The 15,794-nt window shown below is 41.3% G+C and overlaps 1 protein-coding gene across 1 annotated transcript in view; it reads left to right on the top strand.

Moving 5' to 3' along the window:
* The window catches only part of LOC108793681 (embryonic polyadenylate-binding protein), a 57,941-nt gene that overhangs the window by 35,017 nt on the left and 7,130 nt on the right, over positions 1-15,794 (top strand). The window contains exon 11 of the mRNA XM_018564690.1: positions 5,737-5,870. Coding sequence (XP_018420192.1) covers positions 5,737-5,870 — 134 coding nt within the window. The remainder of the gene's footprint in view (positions 1-5,736; positions 5,871-15,794) is intronic.

Raw genomic sequence — 15,794 nt, 5'->3', positions numbered from 1 at the left:
AAAAGTTGAATTTGTATATGTGATGTCGCACGATATCAAATTGGAGATATGTTATATAAGATATTGGTGATAGGGATATCAAGGGTGTACTAAGAGCAAGACAGTTTTCCGGGGAGGGAAAGGGAAGTGTCATAGAACATCTAAGTCTCCTAAGGTGCCAGCGATTTTCGCTTCTAGATACCATTGTGAGAATTGAAACATGGTCATAAGGGATTTGAGCTGATCCAGAGTTAGTTCCAATACCACAAAAGAGGACCAAGTGTTAAAAAAACGATCTACCTTAAGAAGACCGGAGATGGTGTCTAATTTGTCCATTAACATGAGGCGATGAAGGAGTGTTGTCATTGTGGCGGTAGTAGGAGCTGTCGGTAACAGCCAGTTAGGATAGCTTTTTTCGCGGAAAGTATACTAAAATGCTACCACCTCGATAAGGAGGGGGACGATGGTGAGTCCGCTATTGGGGCATGGAAAAGACATATGTCTGGGGTTTTCGCTCGGTGTCTACCGGAGCAGGAGTTCATGTATTGAATCGCATTAGTCCAGAAGGTTTGGATGGCAGGGCAATTCCACAGTAAGTGGGTAAGGTCAGGTGATGGGAGGTGGCATTTCGGGCAACTTGTTAGCCAATCGGGGGGTGAGGGGGGGTTTCGAACATTCAGGTCAAAGGCATAATAGGCTCTATGAATGATCTTGAATTGCATTTCCCTCCATGATTCACAAATCCTCACTCTGCGGAGGCGACGCCAACCATTCAGTATGAGGTCAAAGGTCTCTTCTGGTGGAGAGAGAAGCAGAGTGGCCCACTTGTGGATGCTGGTTGGCATCGCTGCCGCAGAGGACGACAACGCATTCTGTAAATAGTTTCTTATGTATGACCGAGACATTTTAGTCGAGGGATTAGAGAGGAGGGGAGATAAGGAGGAATGCATCACTTCACCCCATGGAGGTGTGCAATGTTGCATTATAAAATTGCGTATTTGGGCGTATTGTAGGTAATGGGTGGGTGGGATACCATATTCTCTTTGTATATCTAAGAAACTTTTACATGACCCTGGGTAGTGAACAAAGCTTGGATGGTGTTAATACCTTTGGCTTGCCATATGCGGTACGGAGCAGATTCCCGGCCCACAGGAAAAGCTGGAGATGTCGTGATCGGGAATAGGGGAGATACAACTCCCGGGATATGCATTAATTTTCTTATTTCCCTTCACGTGAAGGATAGTGTCCCTGAATATAATATTGAATTTAATGCTGGTGGGCAGTTGTCTTAGGGGAGTATTCAGAATGCCGATCAACGACCACGGAGCCACCCATTGTCTTTCGAGCTGAGTATTTGTGAAGGACGTATCATGTATCCAGTCTCTCACATGTCTAAAATTGCTAGCTAAATTATATAGTCTTAGGTTTGGAAGATTGGCTCCTAGTTGATTCACAGGTTGTTGCATCTTACGTAGGGCAATTCTAGGTCGTTTTCCTTTCCAGATAAATTTGGAGAAGGCTCCATATACGGATTGGACATCCTTGTGTTTAAGAAGCATGGGGATGGTCTGCATGGGGTATACTAGTCTAGCGAAGCTGACCATACGTATTAGATGGCATCTGCCAAGCGTGGACAATGGTAAATTATGCCAACCCTGTAGTTCATGTATAATCTTATGGATCAGCGGGGTATAGTTATTCGAATATAGGGTAGTACTGGATCGAGGGATAGCAATACCCAGGTATGTGATGCTATGGGGTTTGACCTGGATGGTGCTATTTCCCGACCAAGTAGGGGAAGTAAAGGCGGAGATATGTGTTAAAGGAAGCAATTCGCTTTTGTCTAAGAATTATTTGGCACATTCTCAGGCTTCAAAATAAATTATGTGACTTAAAATGGTGGGAATATATGTTTGTGGGTCAGTGATAAAAAGGACAATATCATCCGCAAATAAGGCTATTTTAAGTATGGAAGAACCAATCCTAATACCCTGGAAGATAGGGGAGCCTTGTCCCTTTTTTTCACAGATATTTCTCCAGATTCTCTAAATCTTTTGATGATATGTACTGTAAATGATAATATATTTAAAATCTTTGCAATTTTACATTGAGGAACATTATTCTGAAATTGTTTAACAATTTGTAGACGCAGCTTTTCACAGATTGGTGAATCTCTGCCCAGCTTTACTTCTGAGACACTCTGACTCTCGAAGATGCTCTTTTTATACCCAATCAGGTTACTGACCTGTTGCCAATTAACCTAATTGCAAAATGTTTTTCCAGCTCTTCCTTGTTAGCACCACTTACTTTCCCTGCTTTTTGAGACTCTTTGCTGCCATCAATTTCAAACTGACATTTAAAAAAAAAAAAAATGGGACATTTTCTCAGTTTAAACATTTGATATGTTTTCTATTTTCTGTTGTGAATAAAATATGGGGTTTGAGATTTGCAAATCATTGCATTCTGTTTTTATGTAGATTTTACATAGCGTCCCAACTTTTTTTGAATTGCGGTTGTAGCATTGCATGGGGGCATTCTCAAAATGCCACGAATATTGCTGGGAACTATCCACATATACGCAGAAGTTACATAGTCTATGGCCTTTCTATGGCTGAAGAGGTGGCAGTTGGACCTGGAAGAAGCAGTGGTGGAGATGGTGGCGTTGGATGGGGCAGCGGCTTGACCTGTCATCACTAGAAGAGGGCACTGTGTGGGGCAATTGTACCATAATGTGCAAGTGTTGTTTTTCATACTTGCACATCATGGCAAATTTCCTCCCACCACGATACAAACTTTAGTTCCCATTAAGGTCCCATTCACACAGGGCATTCTGGAATTTCTGCGGCAAGAACCTATGGATTCCTGTGGCAGGAATCCCAGGTGTCCTGTTCAGATGCTCCTGCTGTACCCATCAAAGTAAATGATAGGGTGACAGTGGCAGCATCTGTAAACGGTAGTCTGCATGTAATCGTACATGGTACAGTTAGATGCGGTTTGGGATAAGTTATTGCTAGACACAGGATAGAAGCTTACAGTGACCGTGACCTTTTCCAAACCGCATGGGATTCCTGCTGCAGGAATGCCAGATCCGCCCGTGTGGACGGAGCCTAAGGCAGGACAAAAAAATGAAATGTAAATTCCTCTAGAAAAGTGCATTTTCTCGCGAGCACATGTTTTGTTATTGTTGAAGTGAAGTGGGTTGGGGGGTTTGTACATTTTTAAAAATTTGCTTTTTATTTTTAATGGAAAGGTTTCTAGTTTAACCACAATTGGTAGCTCCTATGTTTAACCACTTCAGAGACCATAGGACGTACCTGTGCATCCTGGTTTTTAAGTGGTTGTACCAAGATCATGGCTTTTTCAGATAGAGATGCTTGCTTTTTACAAGTGGTTACAAGTGATTTTAGGGCCATAATTTTCTATTTTCACTAAACTAATGAGCGGTAAAGGCTTTTACATCGTCACCTATGGACAATTTGGAGTACTATAGTTTTTCACCAATGCACGGACACACGCAATTTTACGCGTAACATGTTTGGTGTCTGTTTACTTGACGTGACCATTTTATTTACCAAAAAATTGGGTATTATATTGTGTTTTGTGTGCACTGAAATTCATGTTTTTTTTTCTAAAAATATCTATTTGATAAACATTTGCACAAATATCGTGCCACATAATAAAAATGCAGCTATCATTTTTTATTTTATTTTACAGGGTCCCTGGTTTCAGAAAATATATAATTGTTTGGGGGTTTAAAGTAATTTTAAGTAATTATATAAAAAAATCTGATTTTAGCATGTGTGTGCAAAATAAAAAAAATGCTCTGGTCAGAAGGTGGTTAAGGAAGGTAAAGCATAGCCAGTGTATAGTACTGCGAGACAGGAACCAAAGCCTGAGTCTGTAATGATCAACTACTGTATGCAGTCTGTGCATATAAAATTCCAAACTATAATTAAATGTACAGTATGTTTTCCTGTTTTTAAACACATTATTTACATCAAGATTATTCCTTTTTACACATATAGCAAAAAAAAGTTATCAGATGTCTCAAATCCCAGCCAAGTGACACAAGGAAAGACTGGCTTCTTCTAGAGTCAGCAGTTGAACTGCAGCAGCATATGCAGTCAGTCTTGCCCCATAGAAGTATGGCAGATATAGCCAGAAAAGGAACAGGGTCAACATCACACCCTGAGGGGACTTCTACAAGCCTATCCTACCTCAAGCTGCAGGGGATTGGGAATCCTGATGTAATGTCCAATGTGTAAGGGAGAGCAGCACTTGGAATTTTTTGGGGGCTGTTCTCAACCTAATGTACAGTAGCTTGCAAAAGAATTCACGCCTGCTTGGCATTTTTCCTATTTTGTTGCATTACCACCTGGAATTAAAATGGATTTTATTTGGATTACATGTAATGGACATAATGGCGAAATTAAATTGCTTTAAAAAATGATAAAAATCAAAACGGAAAAGTGTTTACATTAAACTTTGAACATCCCACAGAGCACCATTAAATCCATTATTAAAAAAATTGAAAGAATATGGCCCCACAAACCCCAACAAACCTGCCAAGAGAGGGCTGCCCACCAAAACTCACATACCAGTCAAGGAGGGCGTTAATCAGAGAGGCAACAAAGAGACAAAAGATAACGCTGAGGGAGCTGCAAATCTCCGCAGCAGAGATTGCAATATCTGGCCATAGGACCACTTTAAAGTGTATTTCCACTTTTGCAGCCAAATTGGGATGAACACCTATTTTATATTTGTTAGACGTTCCTATTCACATAGCATAAGCTAAAGAAAATGCTTCTGCAGTTCTAGTTGGATTAGTGTTTAAGGGATAAAAAAAATTTCTAGCTTCTATTTCTTTGAAATGTTAGGAGGGGTGAGGGGTCCGAGGCAGCTTGTCCAATGTATGTTTATAAAGCTTATCAGATAAAACACAATCCTGAAATTTCAGTCAAGTCTTTCTATAAGGACAGACCACTGTGAAAGGGCTAAGAAAAACCTGGAATAAGCCATGTTGCCTGATTTTTATTAAAACATCTAAAAGGTAAGATGTGGGTACGCTGTGTGAATAGGAACACCTAACAAACAGAGGGGTTTTCTCACATTTGACTTTAAAAGTGGAAATACACTTTAAGCCATGGCCTTCATAGAAGAGTGCCCAGAAAAAAAGCCATTGCTTACAAAAAACAATAAACAAACACGTTTGCTGTTCACCAAAAGGCATGTGGGTGACTCCCCAAACAACATGGAAGAAGTTACTCTGGTCAGATGAGACTAAAGTTTAGCTTTTTGGCCTTTCCTAAATGTTGGCACTAAAATTAATTTAATTTTTTACTACATTTATGGGTTTGATAGAATTGTGCTAATATCGTGAGACAAACATTTGCAACTGCCACCATTTTATTCTACAGGATCTTTTCTTTCAGAAAAAATATATGTTTGGGGGTTTTAGGTCATTTGCATCTTCAAAGTGGTAAACATGTTGGGTAAATCAAATGATACAAATACCCAAAAAAATAATTGTAATTCCAGGCGGTAATGCAACAAAATAAAAAATTACAAAGAGGCGTGAATACTTTTGCAAGCACAGGCTTGCTTCTCCTCGCTACTTTAGGCATATAGAATGGCAGTGAAGGCGCATAAAAGCAGTTGTGGGATCCAGCATTAAATTATTGTTAAGGTGTATGGAATGTTGTCACAAATATATTTAGATATTGCTGTTTTAAAAAAGCTTTCTTTTTTTTTTGTTAGCAAATATTGGTACCCAGACAGCTGGCGCCCGGGCCCAGGTGAACCCATCAGTTATGCGCACAATGCATCAGTACAAGTATTCCAACTCTGTAAGAAATGCACAAACAGTGGGAGGCAGTGCACACCTCCAACAGGCACAGTATTCTAAGTATATTTGTTGACTGTCAATTTTACATTGTACCTCTGTACACAAAATTAGTGGCCTTCTGATCAATCTGCTTCTCTATTACTAGAGGCCTGTGAAATTCTAGATTGCTAATTCATTTCCTGGTAAATTGAACCAGCACACCCCAAGAAGAAATTCAGACTGTTCACTGTACAGCCTCTGCAAAAGAAGAATGGGAATACTTGCTTCTACCACTACCCACGGCACCGAATGCCACTCTATTGTGAGAAAATGTCTGGTAAAATTTGTTCAGAAGCCAGCACTTCCAAGAGTACCAATCTTTGGGTCCACTGCTGCACTCTGTGGTTTCTCCCTGTGTCCTATAGTGATATGTAGGTTGGTGGATGTGAACAGTGGAAGAGGAAAGTATTTACTTGCGTCTTTTGCAGGCAAAGATTTTTTGCCAATTTTATTTTTGTGACTTACTTTGGGGATAATTAAAAATGTAATGGCGAAGCCTGCAGATTTATTTGTAACTGTATGATTATTGCACGTGCCCAGTAGTGACTGCACCTGCACTACTTTTTGGCACCTACAGAGATTGTAGATATTCTCCATGTTATGTATAGAAAGTCAAATATCTTCCCACTAGTTATTCTCAAAGGGAAAGACTAGACTTACATATTTTTCTATGAATGCCATTTAAAAGCGCTTTTTAATACAGTAAACTCCACGTTATCCGGCATCCAGGTGGATTGGTAGATTCTGGATATATTGCAGTTTCTGGTTGCTTGAGAGTTACTATTAAACATAACTAATGCCATACCCTATACGATACCAAACCGTAACAAACTCTGTATTGACTTCAGATTACTATTGAAATGCAGTAATCAAAAGCAAATTAAGACAAATACACACTCAAGAGAAATCGACACACGATGGTTTCCAGAATAATACATGCCGCAGATTGGCAGAACAGCGAGTACACGGGATTTTTAAAAAAAATCTTGTTAGATGAGAGTTCTAGTTAGTTGAATACCGGATAACCGAGAGTTTACTGTTTGAACCAACCTGTTTTATGTTAACTAGTGCTGTAAGAAAACACTGCTATTTTAGTTTTTCAGGTACATATGTTTGTTACCAATATAAAAAAAATATTTAATTTCAGAAAGAGTGCTAAATGCAAAAAAATCAAATAAAAAAAAGTTACGCATTGAAATGGATAAGCTACTGTGATCTGTGCCTGCTGGAAAAATGCAGCAAGACTGCAATAACTATAATTGTGCCCCCACTGGTCTATGGCAATTAAGAAATTTAGATCTATTGAGATTACATTGTTGTTATCAGTTGTAGCCGTTAGTAGTTATTCACAATGTATTATTCAGGATTCATTATTAGGTAGGTGTTTTGTTGTATTAATCAATTGCCCACCATGTACAATTGTTGATAGTACTTTTGACTAACGGGGGCAAAAGTAGTGTGTAGAAAAGGACACTCTCCGTGCCTATAAAATATTTGTAATGTTATTTTAAAAAAGTATTCTGAAGATGGAACAAACTTGCAAAGCCAGATGCAAGGTGGCGAAGAAACCGAAGAGACAATTGTGTTATGAACTTGTACCTTCTCTTCTGAATTCTACCCTCTAGTGGTCAGAAGTAATTCCAACCAGTATTCAAAGAATCTATAGCCAAAACCTTTCGTTGAGTTTTTGATAGCATTGGGAAGGATTAAAACTCCTGTCAGGTTTTACTGCCGTTGGGGGTTTGGTTGGAGAAATTCACTTCTGTTTGGTAAAAGGTTGTCCCCGGGGCAGGAAGTGAGGGGAAGTCTCTCCATCAGCAGCATAGTCAGTAGTTAAACATGTATTGCTGACGTTAAGTAGGTGAATGCTAGAACCTTTTTAGGCTTTTTACTGCTATGTATTTCTCTGCTGCTGATTTCCCCTCACTTCCTGTCTGTTAGAATGTTGTGCCCAGAACAGAAAGGGAGGGGAATCTCTCTAACATAGCAGTAAAACTTTATTGTGGTTCTTTTTTCCCCATTCTACCCACAACTATAAACATGGTTCAGGGTAAAGATGCACTTGAATTTGTTTCTATTAGATCTCCTTTGAGTTAAGTCTTTATTGGAACCTGAGACTTTGGTCATCCTTACGCACTTATAAACTTTCCTCAATTTTAAAACTTTAAAAGTAAATGTCCCACCTAAGAGCAGATTCCACAAGATGGCTGCTATTATATTTATTAGTTGGGAAAGCCTCTTCTGTTCCCTACATTGATTTAAGTTTCAGCAATCGTCATCGCCAAGTGAGAATGACTTAGCAGCCCCTGCAGCAGTCTTTTTAGACATTACACTAGCAGCTGGCATCCCTGAAAACAGAGTCAGGCCTTGGTAATGAACTAAACCTAAAAGGGAAAGGGGGCCACAAAAGAAACTTGCTTTCTCATCCATTAAAGAACACAGGAAATCTTCAACATTTGGGTTATACTGCCCCCTGCAGGATAATTGGACACTGGCAAACAAAAAAACTGGAAACTGTAGGCTGGCCGAGAATAACCCTTCCCACTACCTGCATGCCTCAGTTTTTTGCTAGTGTCTAGTATAGACGATGCACCTTCCTTGTCCTTCTTTTTTTTTTTTTTTTTTTTTTTTTTTACAGCCCTGCTGTAAAAAAAAATTTTGAGACTAATTATTTTGCTAGCACTTTTTTTTTTCTATTGTCCATTGAGGTACAGAGCTTGATAAGAAACCCAGGGATATACTGTAGCATAAGGAACAAATAGATGCTAGTCACACAGAAGACTAAAGGTGCCCATACACACTGTTTGCAGTGATCGGAAGCCTGCCCCTCACTGCGGTCATCAGAAGCCCGCCCCTCAGCGGGGCAGATGGGCAGATCGTACGAGCTTTCAATAAGCTTACGACCATCGCAAGACAAAAGTCTTGCTATGGTCGTAAGGTGTATGGGCAGCTTTTAGTGTGTGTGTATTCTTCAGCTCTGCTGTTTTTTCTGTTTTTTTAAAGATTATTTACTATCCACACCTGCTAGTAGATTCAACCTAGATACTGAAATGCTGTGAGCTTCTACAGTCACCCAACAAACACAGGTTTTCCCAGTTTATTAAAGTGACATTAGGCCCCATACGCACTAAGCGACATACCTTTAGAAGCGGATCCGCGCGGCCGGGAAAGCGCGACTATTCGGGGCGACGTTCCAGCGACGGTAGCGCGACCTTCACCGTCGGGCTGCATAAAAAATTAGAAAAATCGGGCGACATCCTCCGAAAAATGGTCCTGCAGGCGCGACTTGCAACCGCGACGGGCGACATGGAGCTGTACATTAAGACAGCCCCATTGCAAATCATTGGCCGGCGACTCCTCGCGATATCGCGTGGCAAAAATGCACGATATTGCGGTGGAAATCGCGCGCAATCCGCTCAGTCACAATTCTTTCACACCCCCCTCCCCCAGTGCTGCTTTAACAACTTGCTGACCGGGTATTTACACCCCCATTCTGTCCAGGCCACTTTCCAGCGCTGCAGTATGTTGACTGACATTTATTCCATCATGCAACGCTGTACTGAAACAAACAATTTTTTTGGGGACAAATAGAGCTTTCTTTTGGTGGTATTTAATCACCAATTTATAGTATTTTTTTAACTATATAATGAGAAGTACCAAAATGTTTTTTTAAAAACCTGTTCTCCCTGCATTATTTTATCGAACATTATTACCCACATTTTTGGTAAAATATAAAGACGGGGTCACGTCAGGTAAATAGACACCACATGTCAAGCTTTAAAATTGCGCATGCCCTGCGAAATCACAAAAAAAAACTACCATACCCAAAATAGGCCATAGGCGACACTTTAAAAGCTTTTACCGCTCATCAGTTTAGTGGTATCAGTGATTAATGGCCCTACAATTATTGCTTCCACTCCAATCTTCGCGGTGATATGTAACATGTGCGGCGTAATGGGTGCAATCGTCGTTTTCGCTTGTAGGTGCACCCAATGCATGTTTGTATGTGGGGGCGGGGGACTTTAAAAAAAAATGTATTTGCTTTTATATGTGGCTGGTAAATTTAACCTTAATTTTTCTAATCCTTCTTTTTGTCCACTTAACTTTATTGCAATTTGCAGTGACATGTCCTCCATATGGAGACATCAGGGGTCTTTAAGACTCCTAATGTCACCTAGTGACCCCCAGAGAAGCTGATGTGGTTGTGTGTGTCAGTAGTACAGTGCAATCAAGCCTAATACGCGTTCTTGTGCGGGAGCTGCGTTGCATCATTTGAATGGCACCCCAAAGGCACCTCCTTCCCACAGTACAATAACCTGCACTGGAATGCGTGGTACCCTAATGCTGTGCATTCCATTGCATTGCGACTTGGGTCACGACTTAATGACCAAGGACAAATGTGGGTCCTGAGGTTACACAGGTTGAGAACCACTGCTTTAGACGACTCTTCTAACACTGAACCCCTCTCTTACCTGGAGGAGGAGGAGTAGACCCCGCCAACTGAATTCAGTAAGACCATGTTTTACCAAAACGGCAGGATTATTCGATTTTTGTGTCTGTGCATTTGAAAATGCAACGGTTCCTTCTCCTACCATGGTGTCTAGGCTTGGTTCTCATAGGCTTAAAGGTTTCACTAAAGTTTTCCTCATCCTTCCATGTTGATTTTATCTATAAAGATTACAACTTGGACTATTCCTTCCACAGTTGACCCACCAGTGCTTTGCTTAACAAAGGTCTGATGTGCTGTTCTTTATGCACCCTACTGTCATCAAGTTGGAAGCAATTTCTTGATCCATTTACTCCGTGGTACCTGCCCGTCAGTACGTCAGCTCACACTTTCCTCCACACTTATTTCCCAGACTTATAGTTGACTGGTCTGAATCGCTTAGTAGGGTTCTGGAGGCTGCTGGTGTTTGATTACATTGAACTGATGTCTGTGGCCTTGGAACTCCTTTGTGAAATGGTGCTGGATACTAACCGAGATATGTCTTGGGTAACACCATTCTTCTGTCCAGATCCACTGGGCAATCTGGTTAAGTGCTGGTCGGTGAAGCAATAGCATAACAAGGCTTTGTTACAACTACCCTTCTTGGGAGACAGTCTTTTCAGCTTTTCCTTGGATGAAACTGTTAAAGGTCAACGGGAGGTAGGAGTACTTACTTACTTCAGTTCTGCATATATAAGGCCTTAGGTTGGGGCAGCAACCTAGTGGAAGAAACTCCCTCGACCCTCCTCGTTGAGACACCCCATCCCCACCCCAAGCTTGGCTCCTAGCCCACCTGTAAGGTCTGGGACTCCAAGCCAATTCCTCAGACAAGCCTTCCTTGGCATGAAGGTGCAGCCCCACTTTCCAGAGTGAGGGGATGTTTGTTAACCTTTGGGAACCCTTGGGCAGTTTGCCCTGGGATACCACGTCCTAACACCAAAGTGTCTGAGATGCAGTGAACTGGAGTATTGCTCCCTGCTCCCTCCAATGTTTCTCACTTTCAACCTTCTTGTGTCACCGTACAGATTAGCAGATCTCCATCAAACTCTCCTGGTTCTTCTGGCTTTAAGTGTCATTGTCCCAGTTCCTGTGGAAGAACAGTTCCAGGCGTTTAACTCCAACTTGTTCTCCTTTCCCAAGCCCAAAGCAGCATTCATCCAATTCTGGATCTCGCAGCTCTGAATTTCTTCATTTAGAGTTCATAAATTCTGCATTGAAATTTGTCATCACCTCTTATCAGGAAAATGTATTTGGCTTCTGTGGACATCAGAAATGCTTATTTACTTGTACCCATCTTTCAAGCACATTAGAGATTCCTACATGTTTCTGTGGAGCCCCTGCACTTGAGCCTCTCATCTGCACCTCTGGTATTCACTATGGTGCTGGCCCCAATACTGGCTGCGTTCTCGTGGTATCCCCATTCTGGGATAACTAGTTTACCTGTTGAGGGAACAGAAAGCGCATGGGCTCTGTGAGACATGATGTTGACCATCCAGATGTTACACAGATTCTGATTAATCCTGAACCTTCATAAATAGTTGCTGAAACCAACCCATCTCTGCTTCTGTATTAGAGTCCTAAGGTTAATAATAATAGCTTGAAAGGATTTCTGGTGATCCTCATTACACCCGACTGGCCCAGACAGAGTGGTCTGCTGACTTTGCAGTACTCTCTGAGCTCTAATGGATCTTTTGTCCCAGGGAAAAATGTGCTGTTCTGCTTCACAATCGCTGGCTTTAGCGACAATGCTGTTGAAGCCCAGGTTCTGAGAGATGGGGACATTTCTAAATCTGTGAATCATACAATTCTTAAAGCTAGGAAATCCACTTTTTTTTAGATCCCCCCCCCCCCCCCGCTTCGATCCGCCAGCGCTGACTGGCGGATCGGACGGGGAGGGGGCGGGTACAGCTGGCTCTGCCTCTAGATAGGCAGAGCCAGCTGTCACGCAGCTGGGTGGATCTCGACATCGATGTCGGGATCCGCTCCGGCTGCGGCGTCTCAGAATACCGCGAGCTGCAGCTCGCGGTATACTGAGCTTAGGGTAACGGGAGGACGCTAGTTTGTGTCCTCCCGTTACCCTAAGGAGAACTATGGTGGAAAGCCCTGACCCCATAGTTCTCCTTTAAGTCCTTTTGTACAGTGGATCACCCCTTTTAGCTCCCTCTGTCTATTGCCCTGTGACTCCATGGGATGTGAATCTTGTTCTCTATGTGCGTCAGAAACCCTTTTTCAACCTATTAGAGAAACCACCTTCTCTCTGCCACAGAAAGACAGGGTTCCCTTTTTTCACCCCAGATGGACCCTGTAACCATGCATGGCTTCTTTTCCACCATCTCTAGATGGCTCAGGAAGACCATCATCCAAGCTTATGGTCTCAAAAATTGGGTTTCACCCTTTCCTGTCATGGAGCACTCTATATTAGATCTCGGTGCTCCTTGGGCATATTGGCATTAAGGAATTGTTTCCAAGATTTGCAAAGTTGCCACCTGGCGTTCTGTTAATATGTTATACCAGGTGTACATTGTGGCCTCATCTGATGCCAGCTTTGAGCGTGAGGTCCTTCAAGCAGCTTTTTGAGTTGCAGACAGTCCCCAGTTCTCCGTTGTGTGTGTGTGTTTTTTTTTTTTTTTTTCTTTTGGCATATTAGTTCTTTGTCCACCACTCATTTGAACTGCTTTTGGATGTCTTTGAAGGTTAAAGAATTCCTGTGTCCCTGAATGGATGGAAAAGGAAATAGGAATGTTGTACTCATAAAATCCTTTCCTTGGAGTCCATTAAAGGACACGGGTCCCACACCTCTGTGTTTATGATCATGCTCTCTGTACTGCTTTGCTACAAAACTGAAACATACTGGTAGTGGATGGAGTTATTAATATTATACAGGATTTATATAGCGCAAACAGTTTGCACAGCGCTTTACAATATAAGGAAGACATTACAAGCACAATACAATTCAAGACAAGATAGTAAGGAGGGCCCTGCCCTTGAGGGTTTATAATCTAAATCCTGGGCTGGTCTGCAGTTTTATTGTTTGCCGGTGTCCGGTCCTCCCGTAGAGAGCTGTATAACCCAGAGGTTAAAGACTTCCCGGTGTCCACCTCTACTGGATGTAATACTAGCTTCAAAACAGGCACAGAACTGTTCACATATTGCAGAGCACAACCAACCAGCATGACATTTGAAAGTCGATCTTTTGAAAAAGAATAGATTGTCAAGCTGTTTTTTGTTATGCTAAGAAGAAAAAGGATCTAGCTTATTCTATTATGTTACTGCATTACAACACTGGTTAAATTGGGCTTTATGGTACCCCTGGTCTCGTTTGTCCTTTAAGGGCTAAGCCACGTTGACACTTTTTTTTAATCTCTTGGAACTAAACAATATAACCTCTTATTGCTTTGTTTACACTATACTGAAAACAATGTGCTCCTAATGGCATGGTTGTCAACAAGAGGGCTTGTCAGCAACAGATTTAAATTATGCAGTTTACCCTTTAGACTGCAAATGATGACACTTGCACAGTGAAACTAATTACTTTGTGTTCTCGTATCCGCTTCCACCCAGCATTGAATTGTTAGTGTCTTGCTGCATGAATTAAAGTGACTGTAAACCCAAAGATACTTATTGATCAAAAGTGGTCTAGGCAGCCCTCGGGCCTTCCAGATTGCATCTTGGGAGATGGATCTCCTGAGGCTTCCACCTCCATAGCTTCACAAAAAACAGTTTTTACAAAAACTGTGCACCATCTTTCCCCCACTGGTCAAAGGTATTTTTTGCTTTACTGAAATGAGCCAGGTTTTATTTTAGAGTGTCTGAAAAAGCCCTCTCTTTTCTGTTCTTTGCACCATTATATTGCAGTAATTGTCTGCCTATCATGCACTATTGTAATAGAGATTTTATAGAAAAATGCAGGGCTTCTTGCTCAATGGGGTCTGTGGTTTTACATGTAGTAATCCCTGCAACCCAGGTGACCAACACGTAGTCTGTCAACGCTTGGCGTGTAGACTGCTGTGCTACAGGTTTAGAGGACAGTGGGCTGCAGACTGCATCTCAGCAGCTGTAATGGTCTTTTGCACAGGATCCGCCAGTTGTCAGTGATGGCTGCTGTTCAGCATTAAGAGCTCAATTAGCTTGCCCTTGGTTTTGCAATCCTGCTTCAGAGCGTTCCTTAGCAGAACACAGTGCTCCCACATTACGTTAAAGGAGACGTGCTGTGACTTCACCAGTAAAACTATTGGCACTTCCTGTGAGCCCAGCTACCTTTTTATCAAGCTTTATCCTACATATCCTTGCAACAGCAGTTTACTACAGTGGTGGTCTGATTACAGCAAGCAATGGATCACTATTAAAATTGAACTGTTGCTGCAGGGGTGCATGGGGGCTGCATCAAGTCTCCCCAAGTGCAAAGAAAATATAAATGAATCAAAATTAATACATTTATTAATTCAGTAAAAATAACCTCTCTTCTCATGTATCCCTGGGCCCCAACAAATATTTCAGTCTTTCTGTTCTGGATAACATTAGCTTTAGACTACATTGCCGTCAAACATATGCATAAGCAAGCGCAACATAATTCAGACTTGTAACTATCTCAATTTTTGTGAAGTTAATTTCTGTCCACACAAACTCAACTTGATCTCATTTTACTATTACATTAACAATTTACACAAACATTTTTTTTTCTTTGGCACATCATGATGTACGTTTGCAATTAAAAGATCTCCTAAATTAAAACTTTAACTTTGTCACATAGCCAGTCAGGGAACTGTAGGAGAAAACTATTAAAAAAGCAACATTCTAGAATTGTGCCAGGTTGTCCAAAATAAAGGTAGAACACTTTTTTATTTTATTTGTACCATCCTAAGGCTTAATAAAGGCACATTTACAAAAAATAAAGTTAGCCATAGACGGATTGAATTGCGGCCATTAGTCTTGCTGAATTAGTCTAAATTCGATAAATATTAGACCCTTTTAGTATCACCCAGGCACTCTTTAGCATGATTGTTGAAACGTTCAGGCGTGCTAAATGAGAAAAAGGTGTATGGCCAGTTAAAGGATAAGTTCACCTTTTGCAAAAATTAAAGAAAAACATAATATATAAAAAAGATGCATTTCTTTAGCATTCAAGTCTGGAAAGCATTGCAATTGTGATCACTCGATCACAGCTGCAAAGCTCAGGCTTCTTCACATTCTCTCCCAGGCAGAGCTCATACTGAGGTACAGAGTTTATTAGGAGAGACGAGGGAAGGACGGCTGGACTTCAAACTGTATTAAATCCCCTCATACAGCGTCCAATCGTCCTCACTCTAGGTAGAGCTGTCCATATTCCCGCATCTATATTCCTGTATAAAAATGTGCAGAAGCCTGAGCTTTGCGGCTGTGATCCAGTGATCACGATTGCAATGCTTTCCAGGCTTGAATGCAAATATTAAAGAAACGCATATTTTT

The sequence above is a fragment of the Nanorana parkeri genome, unplaced genomic scaffold (genome assembly GCF_000935625.1).
Source record: "Nanorana parkeri isolate BGI_ZX_2015 unplaced genomic scaffold, ASM93562v1 scaffold773, whole genome shotgun sequence".
In the NCBI taxonomy this organism is placed as follows: Eukaryota; Metazoa; Chordata; class Amphibia; order Anura; family Dicroglossidae; genus Nanorana; species Nanorana parkeri.
Note: the sequence above shows the minus strand (reverse complement) of the source record. Positions and strands in the feature narration are given on the sequence as shown.